At 39.6% G+C, this 18,832-nt stretch overlaps 1 protein-coding gene and 2 long non-coding RNA genes across 9 annotated transcripts in view; 2 read left to right on the forward strand and 1 right to left on the reverse strand.

Moving 5' to 3' along the window:
• Positions 1 to 18,832, forward strand: part of sh3glb2b (SH3-domain GRB2-like endophilin B2b) — a 34,871-nt gene that overhangs the window by 8,378 nt on the left and 7,661 nt on the right. For 2 of the 7 annotated variants that reach the window (XM_034895725.1, XM_034895727.1), the window contains 6 exons: positions 1,375 to 1,508; positions 5,055 to 5,147; positions 8,992 to 9,054; positions 13,066 to 13,128; positions 17,112 to 17,135; positions 17,261 to 17,350. In XM_034895725.1, the coding sequence (XP_034751616.1) occupies positions 1,375 to 1,508; positions 5,055 to 5,147; positions 8,992 to 9,054; positions 13,066 to 13,128; positions 17,112 to 17,135; positions 17,261 to 17,350 (467 nt within the window). The remainder of the gene's footprint in view (positions 1 to 1,374; positions 1,509 to 5,054; positions 5,148 to 8,991; positions 9,055 to 13,065; positions 13,129 to 17,111; positions 17,136 to 17,260; positions 17,351 to 18,832) is intronic. The other 5 variants (XM_034895729.1, XM_034895730.1, XM_034895731.1 and 2 more) reach the window with 3 other exon arrangements.
• On the forward strand, positions 13,700 to 14,266 carry LOC117958945. The gene is made up of 3 exons (XR_004659825.1): positions 13,700 to 13,838; positions 13,897 to 13,954; positions 14,100 to 14,266. It is a non-coding gene; the product is annotated as an uncharacterized LOC117958945 (long non-coding RNA).
• Positions 14,413 to 18,562, reverse strand: LOC117958947. The gene is made up of 3 exons (XR_004659827.1): positions 18,553 to 18,562; positions 17,858 to 17,862; positions 14,413 to 14,496 (listed from the first exon to the last, which is right to left on the reverse strand). It is a non-coding gene; the product is annotated as an uncharacterized LOC117958947 (long non-coding RNA).

The raw sequence follows: 18,832 nt of genomic DNA on the forward strand, positions 1-18,832 counted from the left end.
TCCTTTAATCTTTTTTTCTTTTCTTAAAATGCTATCACATTAAAACACACAAATTCAATAAAAATAGTGAACTGATCAGTTATTTGACTTGTGAGGAGCCTTGTATGGAATCCACACACGTTATTTTTTACAATTTGGTTGAAGGAAACCCAAAATTCTGATTTAGAAACTTTTAGAAAATAGGTCAAATTTGACCCCGAGAACAACAGGAAGGTTAATTATTTTCTTTGGATGAACATGTACCTCCGGACAAAAACTATATTTAGTATATTATAATTAACATATAAAATAATTTGAGTCAATTTATATTTTGGGGGTTTAGGATGCAAATGAGCATTTGTGTTTCCATGATTTGTACATCAAACTTAACATTTAAATAAACCAAATTGCCTCTACCGCAACTAACTAGGATTAATTAAAGAAAACCTCAAACAAGGTCCTGGTTTTCTACTCACAGTAAACAAGCCCCCAACTTGTTACAACAAACACAACAAAAGACTGAGATGCACAGCAACGTAACATTTATAAAGTGACATTCATAAATAATGATGCAAACAAGAGCATGATGAGGTGTGGATGTCAGTATCAGTGATCACTGAAGGTGGATTGATTTCATGGAGAATGTGAGGTGCAAGTTGTCAGTAGTTAACAAAGGGAAAAATTCAAACGGAGAGTAAACATCTTTGGTGCGCCGTCGGGAGAATGCGGCCGCCTGGTCTCCGGGGCAGGCGGGGGTTAAATAGCCTGGGAGGGACCGGCCAGGTGATCACAGTCATCTCATTATCGTCTCCGCTACACCGGCAAGTTAACAAGACAAACCCAGTACACATGTGGGACAGGCCCAGGGCCAGCACACCAACAAACAAGACATCATTTTTATAGCTGGTGTTTGTGTATGCAGTTATATCATTATATAGTCGTGAGAAATAGTTTCAATTCACTCACAACGCCACAGGGTTTAATCCCATAGCAATGGGATCAATATATCATTAATTGCAATATCCAAAGTAAAATTCCTCATACGTGTCATTATACCTGGCAAATAAAGCTTATTCTGATTCTGATATTTTGTGAAAACACCAATAGTCAACTATATTGCCATTATCAAATACCACAATATTTTTGACTAAATACCTATTTGATTTCCTTCCGTTGCCATGACACAGAGCTGTCTTTAAATCCCTTTTAAGCATTGGTTTACAGGTGGCATAAGCACCGGCAGTGGCCCTGCCTCCTCCTCAATCACAGCCCATTCTGTCAGTTTTCCCCCCTGCCTCCTTTGTTATCTAAAGTTTCAGCTGTTATAAAATAGCCATCTCTTTCAATCCGATTTGACATGATTTGTAATATGTGTGTGCATGTGTGTACTTGTAGGCAGTACCCTGATCACAGTGGGAGAGTACCAGAAGAGACTGGGAGGAGCTGAGCGCGAGCTTCTCCAAACCTCAGCTGCCACCTTTCTCACCCCTCTCCGCAACTTCCTGGAAGGAGACTGGAGGACTATATCTGTAAGATATACCCACTGATTTACTTTCTTACTCACTTCTTCCCTGTAAGTCCTTGGTGCTTTAAGACATTAGGTCCTTTTTTATTGATCTAAGCGCATGGCGTAAAGCGCGTTTAGGGCATGCTAGTTTAACGGCGGAAAAAAGGTACGTGCGGCAGGTGCATGGCTCAAAAGGGTTGTACTTAGTGTCTTAATTAGTCACAGGTGTGTTTTGGGCGCAACATGGTATAAACCAATCAGAGTGTCCTCTCCCATTCCCTTTAAAAGCCATGCTCGTTTGTACCTGGGTGCATTGCTGTTATGATGGCAGATTTTTTTTAATAATTTGTATCTTTTGTGTATTTCTGTCCTGCTGCTTGTGTGTGCGTGTGTGTGCGTGTGTGTGTGTGTGTGTGTGTGTAACAAGCATAGTGTGGGCATGCTGTGCACGAGCCTAGGCGTATTTTACTAATGCGCTGTACAATGGAATTTGAAAATAACAATGAAATTGGGATGTTCAGCATGATCACCGCCCTTAAACAGAGGAAGCACCACCGCTTCTTTCAAAGCAGGTGGAATTTCAGCGGTATGGAGGGAGAGATTAATGAGGGCTGTTAGGGGAGCCGCAATGACAGGGGCTGCAATTTTAATTTTAAAAAAAAAGGCAATATCCTCCGACCCAGCTGTTTTATTGGGATCCAGAGCGGTCAATTCCTTCAGGACCTCCCCCGTTAAAACCGGATGGAAAACCTGTAAGAAGGTATGAAAGGGCTACAGGTACTAGGGGCTGCAGGGGCTGTATCAATAGAGTTTAAAGACTCCGGAACAAAGCAAGGGCTATAAAGTGGTGATTGAATGCTTCAGCCATGGAGTATTTATTTGTAACATTATCATTATTGGTACCTATGGATTAAACTCTTAGAGACAGTGCTATGAACAGCTGTTTGTTTTCAAGTTATTTTTACCGTGTTCCAAAAGGCTTTAGTGAGAACTGCTTTTTACAGTAGCCAGCTCTGGCCTCCTTTACTGCTTGTGTAGCCCTGTTCCTGATTTGACTAAATTAAAGGTTGTCATTGGCAGAATGTGACTTGCGTGTCTCTAAACTTACCTCAGTTATGACTTGTCTCTTGCTAGTTGTACTACAGCACTTACTTTAAAAAAAAAAAAATGTTTTAATTAATAAACATGTTTTCGGTTTTATGTAATTTGTAGACGTCCCTAAGCATTCATCTTACTGCCGGTAGCGCTAGCAGCAGGGAGTGTTATTTAAATAAACTCCTGGTGTACTTACCAACTTCCCAATCCATGGTTTTATGAGTACATAACATATTTGTACTACTGTAGAAGTTTGGTATCATTTTGGACATTATTAGTGAGGTAATTTACCAGATACACCCTTGGTTCCATCAGGGGCGGATTTAGTCATTTTGAGGCCTAATGCAAACACAGGCATGGAGCCATAAATCCCTTGTTCAACCCCTTTTCAGTCCTCTTTTTTTCACTGTATACGAGCCAAGACCTGCTTATCTTTTCTCCATTCTTGTGCATATAAAAGTTACTGCTTGTAAATCTGTGCCCCTTTTAGAGTTCTTGAAAAAACTGTGTCCCAGACTTGTTTTGGTCCCCTCTGCACTATTGAGCGGCGCTCTCTGTCTGACAGCTGTTTTGGTCAGAGTGCTGGATCATCTTCAATTATAACACATTGATTAGTGTGACTGCTACTCACGGGGTCTAGTTGCTGAGCATTTTGTGTGTCACCATCTTCGTCATTGCCATAGCTATAATCATGGACAGGGAAAGCAGAAGTTCCGTTATCCTCTCCATTCGAAGGATCCTGTAAGGTTGTCTTGTATGTAGCCCCCGCATTGCTAGAGCAACCTGGGCTGACACTGCCGGTGGTTAGCTCCTCTTCATCAGTGCTAGCATTGCTAGCGCAAGCACCGGCTTCTTGCTGCTCTTTAGTAACGTTAATGTTAGTATTATCAGTAGCCGTCGTGAAAAACGTTGATACCTTTGCAAGTTTCGCTAAAAACTTTCTGCTTTTTCCCGCTTCTTCCTTTTTTCAGAACCACTTCGGTAACTTCGCTTCCTTTTTCAACCGTCTGTAGCCTCCAGCTCAGCGCATGCTGAGCTGTTTGTTTACAAACCCACACGCAGATACGCAGTAGGATAATGGAATAGTCCAATGTAGTGGGGACTGGGGGGAAATGTTTCATCATGAATCAAACAATTGGATAGCACTTTAGCGTAACAATGTTTAGAGATATAATTAATTGGTGAAAAGTAAGACAACAAATCGTAACCATAAGTTTATGAGGCGTTTTACGGGGCCCTTGGTAGCTTGGGGCCTAAGGCAATTGCCAACCTTTGCCTAATGGTAAGTCCGCCACTGGGTTCCATTAGCGCCTACACTAAACTAACCAGCTCATAACTCTAACTCACCCAATGTTTGATCCAGGTGAAAAAAGGGGAGTTTGGCTTGTCGTCGTGGTGCAAAGGACCCTAGGGTGAAATTACTCTGAACCATCACTTTAAGTCCTCTAGGGTACATGCTGGTGCAGATGGGCGCAATAGCAGCCGGCCAGAGATAAAGCAATGCTGTTGGATAGTTAATAATAAGTAATAAATAATAATAATGTATCTTTTATTAGTCCCGCAAGGAGAAATAATAATTTACACTCTGTTGTTATGGTAATAAATCTTGATTCTCTCATTTTGCTGACATAGTAGAGTCAGAGTTTGCAACATTTTTCGGTATAAAATGTTACATAAATCAGGTTTTGAATGAAATGAACAAACTCATGTAGAAATCTTCAGATATAGGAGTTATCTGAGACATTACAGGTGAAAAGGGTAAAACATTTGAAACACAGACATCAACATGAAACTTCCCTACTTGATTACTTTCAGTATCGATTCGATTCTAAACTGATTACCGATTCATCCCAATGCAACAATTGTTTTATCTAGATTTCCTTATGTGATTTAAACAAATATATACATATAAATCGGAGTTTGTTAGATTTTGACATATACAGTATTTGTCACACACAAGTTGTAACGAAATGTTTTGTCTACAGAGGGTTTTATTGTGTAGTAATTCCATGTAGTTAGTTTTGCTTTATTATTTGATGTATTTCTTATTAGATCATGTGTAAAGACCGTACACAATTTTTTTTGGCCACTTTTGTGTGTTTTTTTTTCTCCACTCTTGCCTAAACTTAAAATTGTTGTCCATTATCCCATCCTCTTTCAGTCTCTCTGTTTTCTGATTTGCACTCGTCTGGAAACAATCAACAAAGCTTTTTAAATTATTATTATGATTATTAACGTGGAGCATCAAATCGTTCTAGAGAGAATCAATGCATCTAAGAATCTATTATTTTTCCCACCCCTAATTAGGACATGTGTTTTTGTATTGCAATTTTTATGAACTTTTTATGTTTTAATATGCCAATGAAGTGTTTTCTAATTCTGACTTTTGGTAGACGTCCAGTGTTGCAATGTTTGCTGCAGTTCCCTGCAGCAGATCCCCGCTTTCTGATTGGATCCCTTCTGTCCTCTACAGAAAGAGAGGCGACTTCTGGAGAATCGACGGCTGGATCTTGACATCTGCAAAGCACGCCTGAAAAAAGCCAAGCAGGCAGAAGCCAAAGCAGCGGTGAGATGAAATTTCATATTGTTACTGTTGTTTTTGTTGGTGCTCTTCTTCTTCTTCCTCTTCTTCCCCCTCCAATCCCCGGTGGCACTATAACATCCACTTTTACTGGTAAACCAACACACTACCACCGTGTAAAATACAGACTCTTGGTCAGGTACCTTGGGCGTTGTTATTGACGCTGAACGTCTCCTTTAAGGTCCAATCTAAACGCGCTGTGTCCGGACTATTGTCGGCACTTTTGGTGCAGTTAAGTTAAGGAAAAAATGGTGGGTGGGGTAAGAAAATGTTTTAGTGACAAGCAGCACACAAACCCCAGGCTACAGGAAGAAAGTCGTGTGTTGTTTGACCCTTCCACCACCCCAGCCAGCCTTGTTTTGGAAATTTTGGGCTTTCATACTTCTCGCTGCCGGTGTCGCTTTTAATACTACTTCATCTTCACGCGCGGAGCTGCAGTTCTGCCCGTTCTGTTCCATACACACGCTGAAGGGTGCTTATTGCGTTATCTGACGCTGTGAGACTCTGGCCACGTGTCCGTATTTTACGAATTGGGAGTGTGAACAGGTTGGGTAAACCTATAACCTCCTAAAGGTGAAGCTCAAAACTTTAGCAAAACTTTAGTGAGTTAGTCCACCTTTTTTTCAGCATCTGGGTTTCCACTATAAAACCAGCATTAATGATTATTTGACTCATGTAATGTAAAAGGGGTAGCTCAAAATATCCCAAGACCAGAGAGTTATTGCCCAACTCTGCAGCTCTTTGGAACTATTTAACCTCTTAGCTTTTTTTGTATTTTAATCGCAAGACAAATCCATCTGCTGGAGGTGACATGAGTAATTGTTTTCTTACAAGTCATTCCAACTTAAAGGGTAGCTATTGTTTTTTTTAACCTGGACACTACTTCCCAATGTTTTTGTGTCTAAGTGACTGATGAGAACAACAGTCTTTAACATTGATACGGTATCAGTTTAGCGAGATCGCTGCAGTCGGCAGCGGCCAAACAAGCTACAATGTAAGTTAATGGGGCAGTGGTCCACCTTGTATTTACCTTCGCAAAAGTGCTTGACAGGCTCAGATTAATATTGTAAGTGTCTGACAACATTATTGAAAGGATTTCTAAGGAGGTCGATCTTTCTGTTTGCTAAACCTACTAGACTCCATGTGAATCAACAGTAATTTTAGCATCGTAAAATGCATTTGATTCAATGTCGACAGAAAGAAAATAAAATAAGGAAAAGCTGTTTTGGGTCCTTTTTCCACTTTTCCACCCCTCACAACTCTAGTTGTGGTTGAAATAAACACATAGTTTACCGATTTACATGTGCCAATATTTTTGTCTATACACGCTCAAAGTATTGTTTTTATTTAAATGGAGTCTGGTAGGTTTAACGCAAGCAACCTTAGAGCTGTTTCTGGTTAAACAGAAACAGAAAAAGAGGTTCTAAAAATATCTATCTATGACAAAATTGATGGATCCAGCTTTAAAGCTGACAATAGATTGCAGTGAGAGACGCTCGTACATGTATGTTTTTAGCTAAATACTCAACACTGTTGGTGTTTTGTATCTTGTGCCAGCTGTTCTCTATTACATCTGTGCCGTATAAGACTGAAAAATCTCAAAATAGCAAAAAAAAAAAAAGCACACAACTAGGAATCAGGGCTATGCATTTTCACGTCAGGTCATAGGGTTTGCTTTCTTGAGAATAACTCCTGCAGTCTTTTTGTTCCCTGGTTGCTTCTTCTGATGGCATGGCTGCACTGACCAAGCTGCTGCTTACAATTGATTAAAAAAGCTTCTCAGATGTTCTGCTGGCTACCATATCATCATATCGTCAATGATTCTTCCTGCAGTGCCTGTTGCATGTATCTCAACCTCAATAAGTTAAGCTTCTTAATGCTGACTACGAGATGCTTGTCTGAAGCGATCAACAGGGAGATGACGGAGTAGCAATCAACTTAGTCTTAGGGCTCTCTTTGGGTTACCATGGCTTCACTCAACCAAACATTGGCGATTTTGAAAACCGGTATCATGAAGCTGGTTATCACCTGGCTCTGTTAACTCTGGGGTTTCCACACCTGTTTGTGTAAATTGCAAGACAAACTAAATCTGCAGCCATGTATACTAAGGCAAATCATCCGGCCCTAGAGGAGAGTACCTAGTCTAACGTTATATTGTCAGAGAAATTGGGTAACTGAAAATAACAGTACAACACAAAAAATAATATTCAGCGACAAAAGTTTATACAATAAAATAAGAATCAGAAGTTGTGCAAATATCAGGAATAGTTTCCTGATATCAAAGTAAGGCTAAGGCAGAATATTGTCAGCATTTTTGACATGCACAGTCAAAAATCAGTGTGCATTATATTATCCATAGAAGAAGAAACCTCAGCGTATTCATGGCAAAACACCACCAGTTAAACAAACATATTTAGGTAGTATTTACCTGATACTAGCTGTTATTGGTATTTCCCGTTTGAAGCTTAATGTGATTTTGTCCCAGATGTATATTGCATGTTAAAATGACCTTTTTATAAAGGAATATACTGACAAATAATGCAAACTTGAATCTTGCCACATAAAGTACAGTACAACTCTGGAGCAGGTTAGCTGTGTAACATAGGTTACAATGATGATCTTTCCAGGTTAGAAGTGAGCTAGCTACACTTTGCCAGAACTTCCTCCACAGCGCTGCGGAGGAGGGTCCGGCTAGCCCACACAGCTTTGTACGCTCAAAAGTAGTTTTAGTTGATCAACTGAAGCTAGATAGTCTAGCTAGCTGTCTGGATTTACCCTGCAGAGATCTGAGGACCAGGTAACCAGAGTCCTCAGAAATCCACCGGAGGTTAGACAATCCGTGTGAAAAGAATAACATCTAGCGGAATTTACGGGAGCAACTGCTCCCGGAAGTGGAACGTTGTAGTTATAGACTAGAAGGGAGCCAGCTTGATGATACCAGAACAACTGAGTTAAAACTAGGGCTGGGCGAAATTGGAGAAAATCAAATAGCACAATTTTTTGGACCAAATACCTTGATAAAATACCACAATGTTATTGTATTGTTGCACTATTGGTGCTTTCACTAAATATAAACACAATGACATTTTGGATAAATGATCATTAGTAATGTGGATATAATGACTAAGTGGGTAAAGGCAAATAACACAACAGTTCAGTTTACTGTAATGCCTTTAAAACTAGGAAAACACACCACTCATGCCATATTACGATATCCAAAATCTAAGACGATATTTAGTCTCATATCACCATATCGATATGACATCAAGTTCTAGTTAAACCCTAGATATACCTGAAGAAACAATAGAATCTGGCCTCTGCTCAAAACGGGGGTGGGACGTTCTGAAAGAGCAGGGGTCGCCCTTCTCACGGCAGGGTGGTAACCTCTGGACAGTTAGAAGTGACTCAAATTGATCGAACGTTTAGGTAAAAAAAAACAAAATTAAATAATTCTTTAATATAAAAGCAAAACCTGTAAAACTATAAACAGGCCAATAAAAGCTTAACGGTAACTCTGGGGACTGTAGCTTCTTTTAAAAAAGAAAAAAGCTTAGTAATTTGACTCCAACTATTTATTGCTTTAGCAGCAATCGCTTAATTATTTCTAAATAAATCATTTTAACCACTTTGATATCCTACACCACCACCAACAACTATCGACAGCTGTCTTCTGCTTTGAACTTTGTTTGAATAATGTGTTGCTTCTGATCTGTTTTCTTTGTGCTGCTATGCTTTATGCTGGAAACTTTTTTTGTTTTTCTGCTTGACGATTGTAACTGCATGATTGTTCCAACATGTGTCCTCATCCCCGCCCCTTCCTTGTTTTTAGGCTGCACCTGATTTTCAAGAGACAAGGCCCCGAAATTACGTTCTTTCTGCCAGTGCATCAGCGGTAAGAGTCCCAAGGGAAACAAGTGGCATACATGGAGGGCACATCCAGGGTCTAGGACTGAGCAGGAGCTAGGTTTACATGCTAATAGAGCTCAACAGTGTGCTTCTTGAAGTGAAAATTGCAGTAATTTATTCATAAGCACTTTTAAAATTAGCCATAATGTCTAAACCATCAGAGGCAGACTGACCGTGAGGTACAAGATTGTGAAACAAAGGTTTCTGCTCCTGTAGAAGCCAGAAGACTGTATGATATATAACTCTTGTTTAAAGAAAAACAAGTTTTTTTCGCAATGTCATGGAGAAGTACTACACTAATAAGCATAACAGGGAAGTCTCTGATTGGTAAAGAAAGCTGTTCACTGCACCCGCGAAGGGCTACTGCCAGCTGCTACCGTTTAACTCTATGATCGATTCTCCACATGTTTTCTTGTCACAGTTCATTGGGTTGGCTCGGTTTCAGTCATAAAACACATTCTTATAAACCTTTTTTAAATTGTCAATGGAGATATTAAATGGGGAAAATCACTTTAGGAACCGGAGCCGTTCAAAAAGTGGGTGGTCACTGTTGAGTTCTTTAGACACAAAACGCTGAAACACTTAGTGTCTACTGTCTTTTATGAGCCATGCAACCTCAGCACACACTCCAATCGACCAAACATTTTGAAGTGTAGCTTTTTGAAAAAGTGAAATGAAATGAGTAAGAAATCTAGTTCCATGACCAAGAAATTTAATGTTGCTCATTTGAGTATACTTATGGTGGCTAATATTAGCTAGTTCAGAGACTTTATGACTTCCTCTACTTATGCTACTATTATGCTTTTTATCATTGTTCAGCAAAAGTTAGATAGCAAAATTTAAGAATTTAAAGGTATGGAGATTAATTTTTAGAATATATTGTTAAATGTAAAGTACACCTGGAATCACTTTACAGCAATACACCAGTGGCACCGTAGTGTTGTCTACCTATGGCAACATGGGATGACAGCCAGGGTTCTAAATTAACTTTTTTTGCCATTGTGGTGGATGGAGGTATGTTATGACCATTCCCATGTGCCATTGTGTCTCATAAGTTGTTGCAGAAATGTCTAGGTTGATAACACTTGTTGCGCAGATTGGATGCAACATTTAACCATTTTTGACTACTTGAATTGACAAAATATGGTCAAAGATACATCGCCTGCTGTGGCAATATTGATGCGGCCATCAATGGTCAAAGTTCACCAAAAGGGAATTCCACATGAATTGGCTTTTCTACGGGAAGCCTATGTTTCTTTCGCTTTCACTTCCATTTTATGCAAGTGAAGGGGCAAAAGAAACATTAGGCTTCCCCAAGAAAAGCAAAGACCCCATCTGGAGATTTCCTTAAGAATTGCAGAAATTGGATGGCAGGCACTTCCTGGAGGTCACAATAGGTCATTTTATACAATAGGGACAAGTTTCAGAAAATGGTCTCACAATGAAATTGCTTTTATGGCTTTTATCATCACATATGAATACAAGTGGGCTCATTGAATTCACAAGAGTCTCACATATCCAGTCATAGCCAATGTATGCTATTTCAAGACTGTCTAGGGACCCTAGCATGCAGAAATATTATCCAGAATAATAATGGGTGAAAATAACACAATTATTCTGCATTCAAAACTGCATGGTTTTTGCCCCTAACTGCATGGGATTGGCATAAAGCGGGCATTTCTGTAAAGGAGAGACTTGTAGTTACCCATGGAATTCATAGAACCCATTTACATCCAGATATCTTAAGGTGAGCCGTCAAGTGGCCATTTTGAATATAGCCATGCCAGTTTATCCTTTATTTAATCCCCTATCCCTACAAGCTGGCGTGTCGTGGTTGGTATGATACCAGTCTCTAGCTATAGAACGTGTAAAAATAAAGACAGTGATGTTGGCTGCAACATTTCATCATCAAAGCATAGCAACACAGCAGAAGACATGCCAGGGCTGTTGCTTTGTCACTAATCTGGCCTTCTTAGCTGTGGTTTGACTTCTTTAGCTAAACTGTAATTGTCTAGGGTTTATAACAGTTGTGCACTAAGTTGGACATGATTGTGTCAAAATGAGAACTGGTTCAGCTGGACTGCTGCTAAGCAGCAGTTTTTTTCCCACGCACGCTTCAAAATAATAATGCAGATTTTCTATTTCAGCCAACCATAGAGTTAGCCTAGTCCTACCAGACTCTGGTCCATTAGCCTGGTCCTACCAGACTCTGCTCCATTAGCCTGGTCCTACTAGACTCTGGTCCTCTGGTACATTAGCCCAGTCCTACCAGAACTCTGGTCCATTAGCCCGGTCCTACCAGGCTCTGGTCCATTAGCCTGGTCCTACCAGACTCTGCTCCATTAGCCTGGTCCTACTAGACTCTGGTCCTCTGGCACATTAGCCCATTCCTACCAGACTCTGGTCCATTAGCCCGGTCCTACAAGACTCTGGTCCATTAGCGCGGTCCTACCAGATTCTGGTCCATTAGCCCGGCCCTACCAGACTCTGGTACATTTCATCATTCCAAAGAGTCTGGCCACTCCCCATTGGCAAGTGTTAATTTCCTTGAAGGCGGGTGCTCTGTTGACGTTTAACTCACCAAAGGTTAACGAACTTCAATGTCATCGTTCTCAGCCACTTCCTCTGTTTGCTGATTTGACCGCCAACTCTTTGGCCAGAGAAAACTTGTGGATATACCACAAACCCAGATGGAGTACTGAAGGAAAATAAAAATTGAGTTTGTAAGAAGGCGGAGCCAGGCTACCATAGTGCTAGCTGAGGACAGAATTTAAAGATTGTAACAATGTACAGTGTGTGTTTCATTCCTCATAGTTGTAATTTTGATTTGATTTTGATTGACTGAAAGTAATTTTTCAGTCTATACCAAAAATACAATCATATACAATCATACTAGTACCCCTAGGGGGGTACATGAGATTATTTATTTATTTAAAGGTTTTTTTTGGGGGCATTTTAGGCCTTTAATGGACAGGACAGTTGAAGTTATGAAAGGGGAGAGAAAGGGGGTGTGACATGCAGCAAAGGGCCGCATGCTGGATTCGAACCCTGGCCGGCTGCGTTGAGGAGTAAACCTCTATATATGGGCACCCGCTCTACCAACTGAGCTATCTGGGTGCCCACATGAGATTTTTTAATGCACAATTCCTAAAATAATTATATTATAATAACAAATTAATTTATTGATGGATTCTAATCATTTGAAATTGGTTGTTGAAAAAGGTTGTTATTTTGCGTAAACAGGCGCAGCATACCTCTTAATATTGGCTTTTTTTCTACCAAAATGTTTTGCCCTTTTCAGGGAGTACTTGGCAGAAAAATATTTCAAAGGGGGTTCATTAATTGATAAAAGTTTAAGAACCCCTGCTGTAGAGCGTGTATTGCCCACGTGTATTTTCCTTACGTTGTTTTATCTACTGCAAAACTCATAAACTGTTGGATTGAGTTTACAATAATAACACAGAATGAATACATGCTCTTCTTTTTCTCACAACGAAATACAAAAAGTCCAAGATGTACTTGAGTCCAGCTGCACAAGTTGATAATGTACTTAAAGTAAAAAAGGGAAAGTACTTTTTATACACCAGAAAAATTGCCCCTATAACTAATGCATTAATGTTTAAGTAGAATTTGAATGTAGCTGGTAATCTGTCGTGTATTATAAATTGATCATATTTTTATATGTAAAATCATTGTGTTTAAAGTAACTGGTGACTTAATATAGTTGTAAAATAAATAGAGTAGAAGTAAAAAGTAGCAGAAACTGAAAGTACCTCAATATTGTACTTTAACTTTAAGAAATTATTCAAATGATTTAAAATGAGCTCAAGTGGCATGTTTTGGTGAAAACCCCACAGGTGCAGTTTTGTGTTTTTTTTTTTTTTTGATTGACACTAGCCCTCCTATTGTGTCAGATCTTTTTTTTTTTAATGAAACTGTTTGAGGCTTGTTGACTTTCAGTTGGTGTTTCTTTGTTTTGGCTCTGCAACTGAACCAGCTGCAGAGTGGCTGGGAGAGCTGGGATGTGGAGACGAATCCCAGTGGATCAGAGCAGATAAAGGTTGTACTCATAAACATCTGTTAGCAACCTGGAAGAAGGATTCCTACCCTGTCAATTTGTGCTGTTTATTTATGGTGGTAGTCAGTGGTCATGCAGTCTCCAGTGATCTAGTGTGTCTGTTTTGTGGTAAAGACTTTGTTATCCATCCCTTGTCCTACCTGATAGTGGTTCATGGTCACTTTGCCAATTTGTGATTTTTCTTTAAGGTTGGGAATAATTGAGGAACTTTAGGGACGAATTTAATATTAATGTGGCCAGACAATGACAAGTCAAATTTAAGTTTCCAAGTAATGCACTGGAACAAGGACGTTGAGGATATCAATGGCATCATTAGCTGTTTTAAACCTATTATATTGAGGCAGTTTAAAAAATCAATTTCTAACCTTTTAAATTTTGTCCATCCTTGGAGTATAACACGCATCTATGTTACATAAACCTGTTCAACCAACACATTCTCACTCCCATAGCGTAAAATTCTACTTCAGCGTCACATGTAAACACGCTTTTATCTAAAACTCTGGGTCGGGCCTATTGGCGTCACTTATGCCGCAGTTAAGAAAAAGATGGTGGGTGGGACACGCAGGACAAGAACGGGACAGTTGGGTTTAGGAAAAGAAGAACGGGACAGTTGGGTTCAGGAAAAGAAGAAAGGGTCAGCTGGGTTTAGGAATAGCAGAACGAGACAGTTGGGTTTAGGAAAAGAAGAAAGGGTCAGCTGGGTTTAGGAAAAGAAGTACGGGACTGTTGGGTTTAGGAAAAGAAGTACAGGACTGTTGGGTTTAGGAAAAGAAGAACGGGACAGTTGGGTTTAGGAAAAGAAGAAAGGGTCAGTTGGGTTTAGGAATAGCAGAACGAGACAGTTGGGTTTAGGAAAAGAAGTACGGGACTGTTGGGTTTAGGAAAAGAAGAATGAGAAAGTTGGGTTTAGGAACAGAAGAACGGGACAGTTGGATTCAGGAAAAGAAGAACAGGACAGTTGGGTTTAGGAAAAGAAGAACGGGACAGTTGGGTTGAGGAATAGAAGAACCGGACAGTCGGGCTCAGGAAAAGAAGAACGGGACAGTTGGGTTTAGGAAAAGAAGAACGGGACAGTTGGGTTTAGGAAAAGAAGAACGAGACAGTTGGGTTTAGGAGAAGAAGAACGGGACAGTTAGATTCAGGAGAAGAAGAACTGGACAGTTGGGTTTAGGAATAGAAGAACAGGACAGTTGGGTTTAGGAGAAGAAGAAAGCAACGGTTGGATTCAGGAAACGTGACAAGAGAGACAAGAGTCCCGGTCCCCGAGGTGAAATTCATGTGTTGTTTGACCCATCAACTACCCCAACCAACCTCCCTACGCGGAATTTCGGGATTTCATACTACTCACTACTTCTGTCGGTCTTAATACTACGTCATCTTCACGCACCGTGTAGCTGCTGCTCTGCCCGGTGCGTTTCACGCTGAAGGGGGATTTTGCATTGAATCTGACACTGGCAGCCACTGCCCAAGTGTCCTTATTATACAAGTTTGGAGTGAGAACGGGTTGGTTTACACACAGCAGTTTTACACTTTGGTATGTTATATCTTGATGTCATTCCACTTTCCTGCTTAATTCCGAGAGCTTTAGACCTATATGTAACAAACGTATACACTAATATTCTTGCACCCAATTGTATAAAATGGGAAACATGCTTTCTCTCAATAACGCATGCTTAACACAGGGGGGAGCAATGCAACAACTATTCATCAGGCTGCAGAATGTAGAGGAAAGGTCATGTTGAGTTCAGGCCGGGGGAAGCCAGAAACATACGCATCACTAAAGTATTTGCGCTATTCTCAAGTTCAAGTCTGATTTTGTATTTATTTGGCATCTGTAATCACACACAATCTTGATGGTAAAAGCCACAATAATAACATCTCCAAAGATTCTTTCAACCAAATTTCCCAAAAATAACATTGATGGTTCAATACAATGTTCTGCTCAAGTTAAATAAAGGATCAGTTCACTACTTTGATTTTGGGGTGCTTTATTTAAAATTTGAAAAAAAACATAGCACCCTGACTAAACTTCTGCATACCTTCCTCTGATCTTAACTATAATTCACAATTTCAACTTTTTAGTTCAACCATTTCATATACATTTTTAGTTAGTTAGTTCCAGAACAAAAAATGTCAAACTAATAAGTTGGTGTCAGTGGGGAAATAAAGAGACAGAAAAGTGTCAATTTTGGACCCTGGAGGACAACAAGTCGACAGGAAGACAACACAAGGCTTAAGCATTCAATGCATTCCCTGATGTTTTTTTATGGAGCCGACGCCACATCTAGGCAAGACACGCCCTTCAGTATCATTGACAGACTACTATTGGCCAAGCGTCCATGCTTACGTCATAAATTCTAGACAGGATATTTATGAACATAATTATCCAAGCCATGCACTGCATGTACATTTTAATTCACAGACAAGTGACTCAAAGTTGGGTATTAGAACAAAGACAAGTATTTTAAAGAAAATTAAAATAACAAGACATTACCAGAGCAGAATGTGCATTAGTTGCACAATACATAACAACTGGAAAACATTAGTCAAAAAAGAGGCTTGAGCCTCCCACACACAGCAGCAAACGGAGCAAGACAACCAGACGGCTGGGTCTGGTTTATAATGAGGATACCATTTGCAAGGTTAGCGTCGGGTTTTGTTTGGATTTAAAGAATTCTGAATCCACTCTATTCAGTGTTTTCTAAATTCCCTCTGCAAAAGCATCCTCAATATCCCCAAAAACCACCCCAAAGTATTCCAAGTTGTCCAAAAAGTTGCTGAAACATTCACTACTTAGGCGATTTTGCTAATTATAGCTCATTATGCTAGTTTTAGTTTGGCAAATTGTCCCATATATACAGATGATCATCCAGCAATTTCTAAATGCTGGGGATCCATACTGTACATTTACAACACCTATCCTTGGGGTCACCAACATTTCCGAGTTCATAGGCTAGTATGTTGTGAGACTAGTTTGAATAGATGGCTCCCTCAGCTTTCTATGTTTTGGCAGTCAAACGCTGCTTTTCAGTATTGTATTTGGTTAATCTTTAGTTATTTTGTAATAGACTTAAAAAAAATCAACTGCAGGTATAACAATCACTTGTTAGATTGTAACTTCCATTTCCATCGCCCGGTGCATTGTAAAATGAATCCACTGCTCATGCTGCACTGCATACCTGATGCTAAGAGGAGTTTGCAGGGCACAAATAAGTCAACGGACTCATTTTGTGACCCCCGATTGCACCTGCAAGGACAGCTGTCATAAACCCTTGCCCTTCGTTAAAACCCTTGTCCGCTGACAGAGATGTTGTGTATTTGTGTTAGAGTGTAATGTGAGCAGAGCTGCTTTTGTCTCCTCTTGTATATTTCAGTGACTTATATTGGTTGAAAATGTAACTGTAAATGTAAATGTTCAAAATCCAATAAGTCGCATTACAAAATATATTAGTAAAACAAATAAAAGCAGAGCTGGTATACAGGTTAATTTATGTGAAGTCCAACTTAAATACTTTACTAATTTTAATGTAGGCATACTGTGGGCTGTATAACATGGCCAGGACAAGTAGAAGTCTGATACAGATGACACCTGCATCTCACTACAGAAATTGGATTACATAAATTCTGTTTTTGACTGAAAACTGGCCAGAGATGAGTGGTTAAAAGAAAGTTGGTCACTAAGCTGGTTGGATTTAGGGTAGAAAAGATCAAAGTAACAGCAACCAAGTAATTTAAGCCAGTTATGTGGATAAAAAAAGAAAATCCTGAATATATATTGAAAATAATGAAACCAAATATTCAGCATCCCTTTACCTTGCCAGCTAACCTCATAGTTTCAGATAGGCTAGATTAAAGCGCAGACATACAGTAGTTTATAGATCTTTATATTGTCTACATAATTTGATGTTTGAGTCTGGGAATGGTTCATGACTGATCATGTTTATGTTTCATGCTGCTTTTCTCAGCTGCTGAGTGAGGAAGTGGACAAAGTAAGTGCCTTCACTCGTGGACAGCTTGGGTGCCAGTCTGTGTCTAAATACTTTACATAAAGCATTACATGTGTTTGTACTTCTCTTTTAATTCCTCCTACTTGTCCTGTCATTTCTTCTCGCAGGCGGAGCATGAGCTTCGAGTCGCTCAGACAGAGTTTGACCGACAAGCTGAGGTCACCAGACTGCTGCTGGAAGGCATCAGCAGCACACATGTGAGTGCATGTCTTGGCATGGGACTCCTTTTGTGAGCCAGTCTTGATGGAAAACTGTTTGTCAGAGTCGCCAGACCATCCTGTCTAGAGTAGCGACGTAGAGGAAATGAGCAATATGACTCATTGTTTGTCCAACACTATTGCACAGATCATTGTGAATTACACTTTCATGCTCCCAAACTGTTGAATGAGCTTTTTCTGCTATCTGTGGATTACATTGCCTGGTAACTTTGACAAACTTTGACAAACACATTTGTAAATATTACTGCAAATCATTTTGACGGTGCTGATCTTTGGGGGAACAGAGAGACAAGATCAATGGTAGCTTTACACTCCTCAGTCGCAGTATTAGCTACACAACAGAAGAACCATTTGCAGGCAGTTATGTAACAGGAGTTGCTGGGACAAGTACATCTTTTGAATTAACTGTGTGAACGTATTGTCCCATTAGTGAATAGCACCACATCATCAGATGTGACATACAGTCTGACTTAACTGCCTGTTAACAGGCTCTTTAGTGTCAAGAGCTTGTTTCCCCCCCTCTTCAGCAACTCTTTATCGTATGAAATGGTGTACTGTCCTTAGAACAAACTGCCAGGTGGAGCATGCAGAACAGTACAAGGAAAATAGAAAGATGTTTAGAGAGCTGTTGTAACACACTATCACCAGCAGCTCTTTGGCTCTAAGACTGTTAGCGTTTAGCTTGACAGCAACAGTAGTTCCTGAACTAAACATCTTAGTCATTATGTCACCAGGGCTCTAGAGCCACATACTTCACAAAGACATGAATCTCAATTTCACACACAAAAAACTAATGTACATTATAGGCCAGTTCCACTATTGTTACACCAGATATTTAAAATGTAATATTTAATTTAACTTTTAGGCTGACCAATATAAATAAATAAGAGGATTCAATAAAAAATAAAAGGATTCTGTAATTCCCGAAAGAAGGCTTTGAACCAGCATTTAGACCATGTTGGATCTGAATGCAACTAAAACATTTACATAAAATATAATCATATAGTTGGTTATAAAATATATAGTAACGAGCAACACTTACACACACAATATTTGGAGGGATCTGAGATCAAAAGTTATATACATCCCACTAAACACCCAAAATGTTATGGTAACACTTACTTTAAAGACTGACATGAAACTGTCAGTGTCTTTATGACTGTTATGAATGTGCCATTCACTAAATTGACAACTTTAACTCTAAGTTAGCATTGTTTGAGATGTTTGTGTTATGACAACTTGACATTAATAAAAGATGACAATATCTGTGTTAAGCAAGACAATATAACCTCTCAATGTCTTTGTTATGATAACTTGACATTAACCTAGGCAATATAACCTCTCAAAAATCTGACCTAGCAGGCCTAATTATTAAACTTTATGGCAAACAAAACAGCCTGTGAGATTTACGACAGAGGCCAGTTCTCTGACAGATAATACAGCTATAGTCAAATCACCTCG

This window comes from Etheostoma cragini, chromosome 16, assembly GCF_013103735.1.
Source record: "Etheostoma cragini isolate CJK2018 chromosome 16, CSU_Ecrag_1.0, whole genome shotgun sequence".
NCBI classification, from domain to species: Eukaryota; Metazoa; Chordata; class Actinopteri; order Perciformes; family Percidae; genus Etheostoma; species Etheostoma cragini.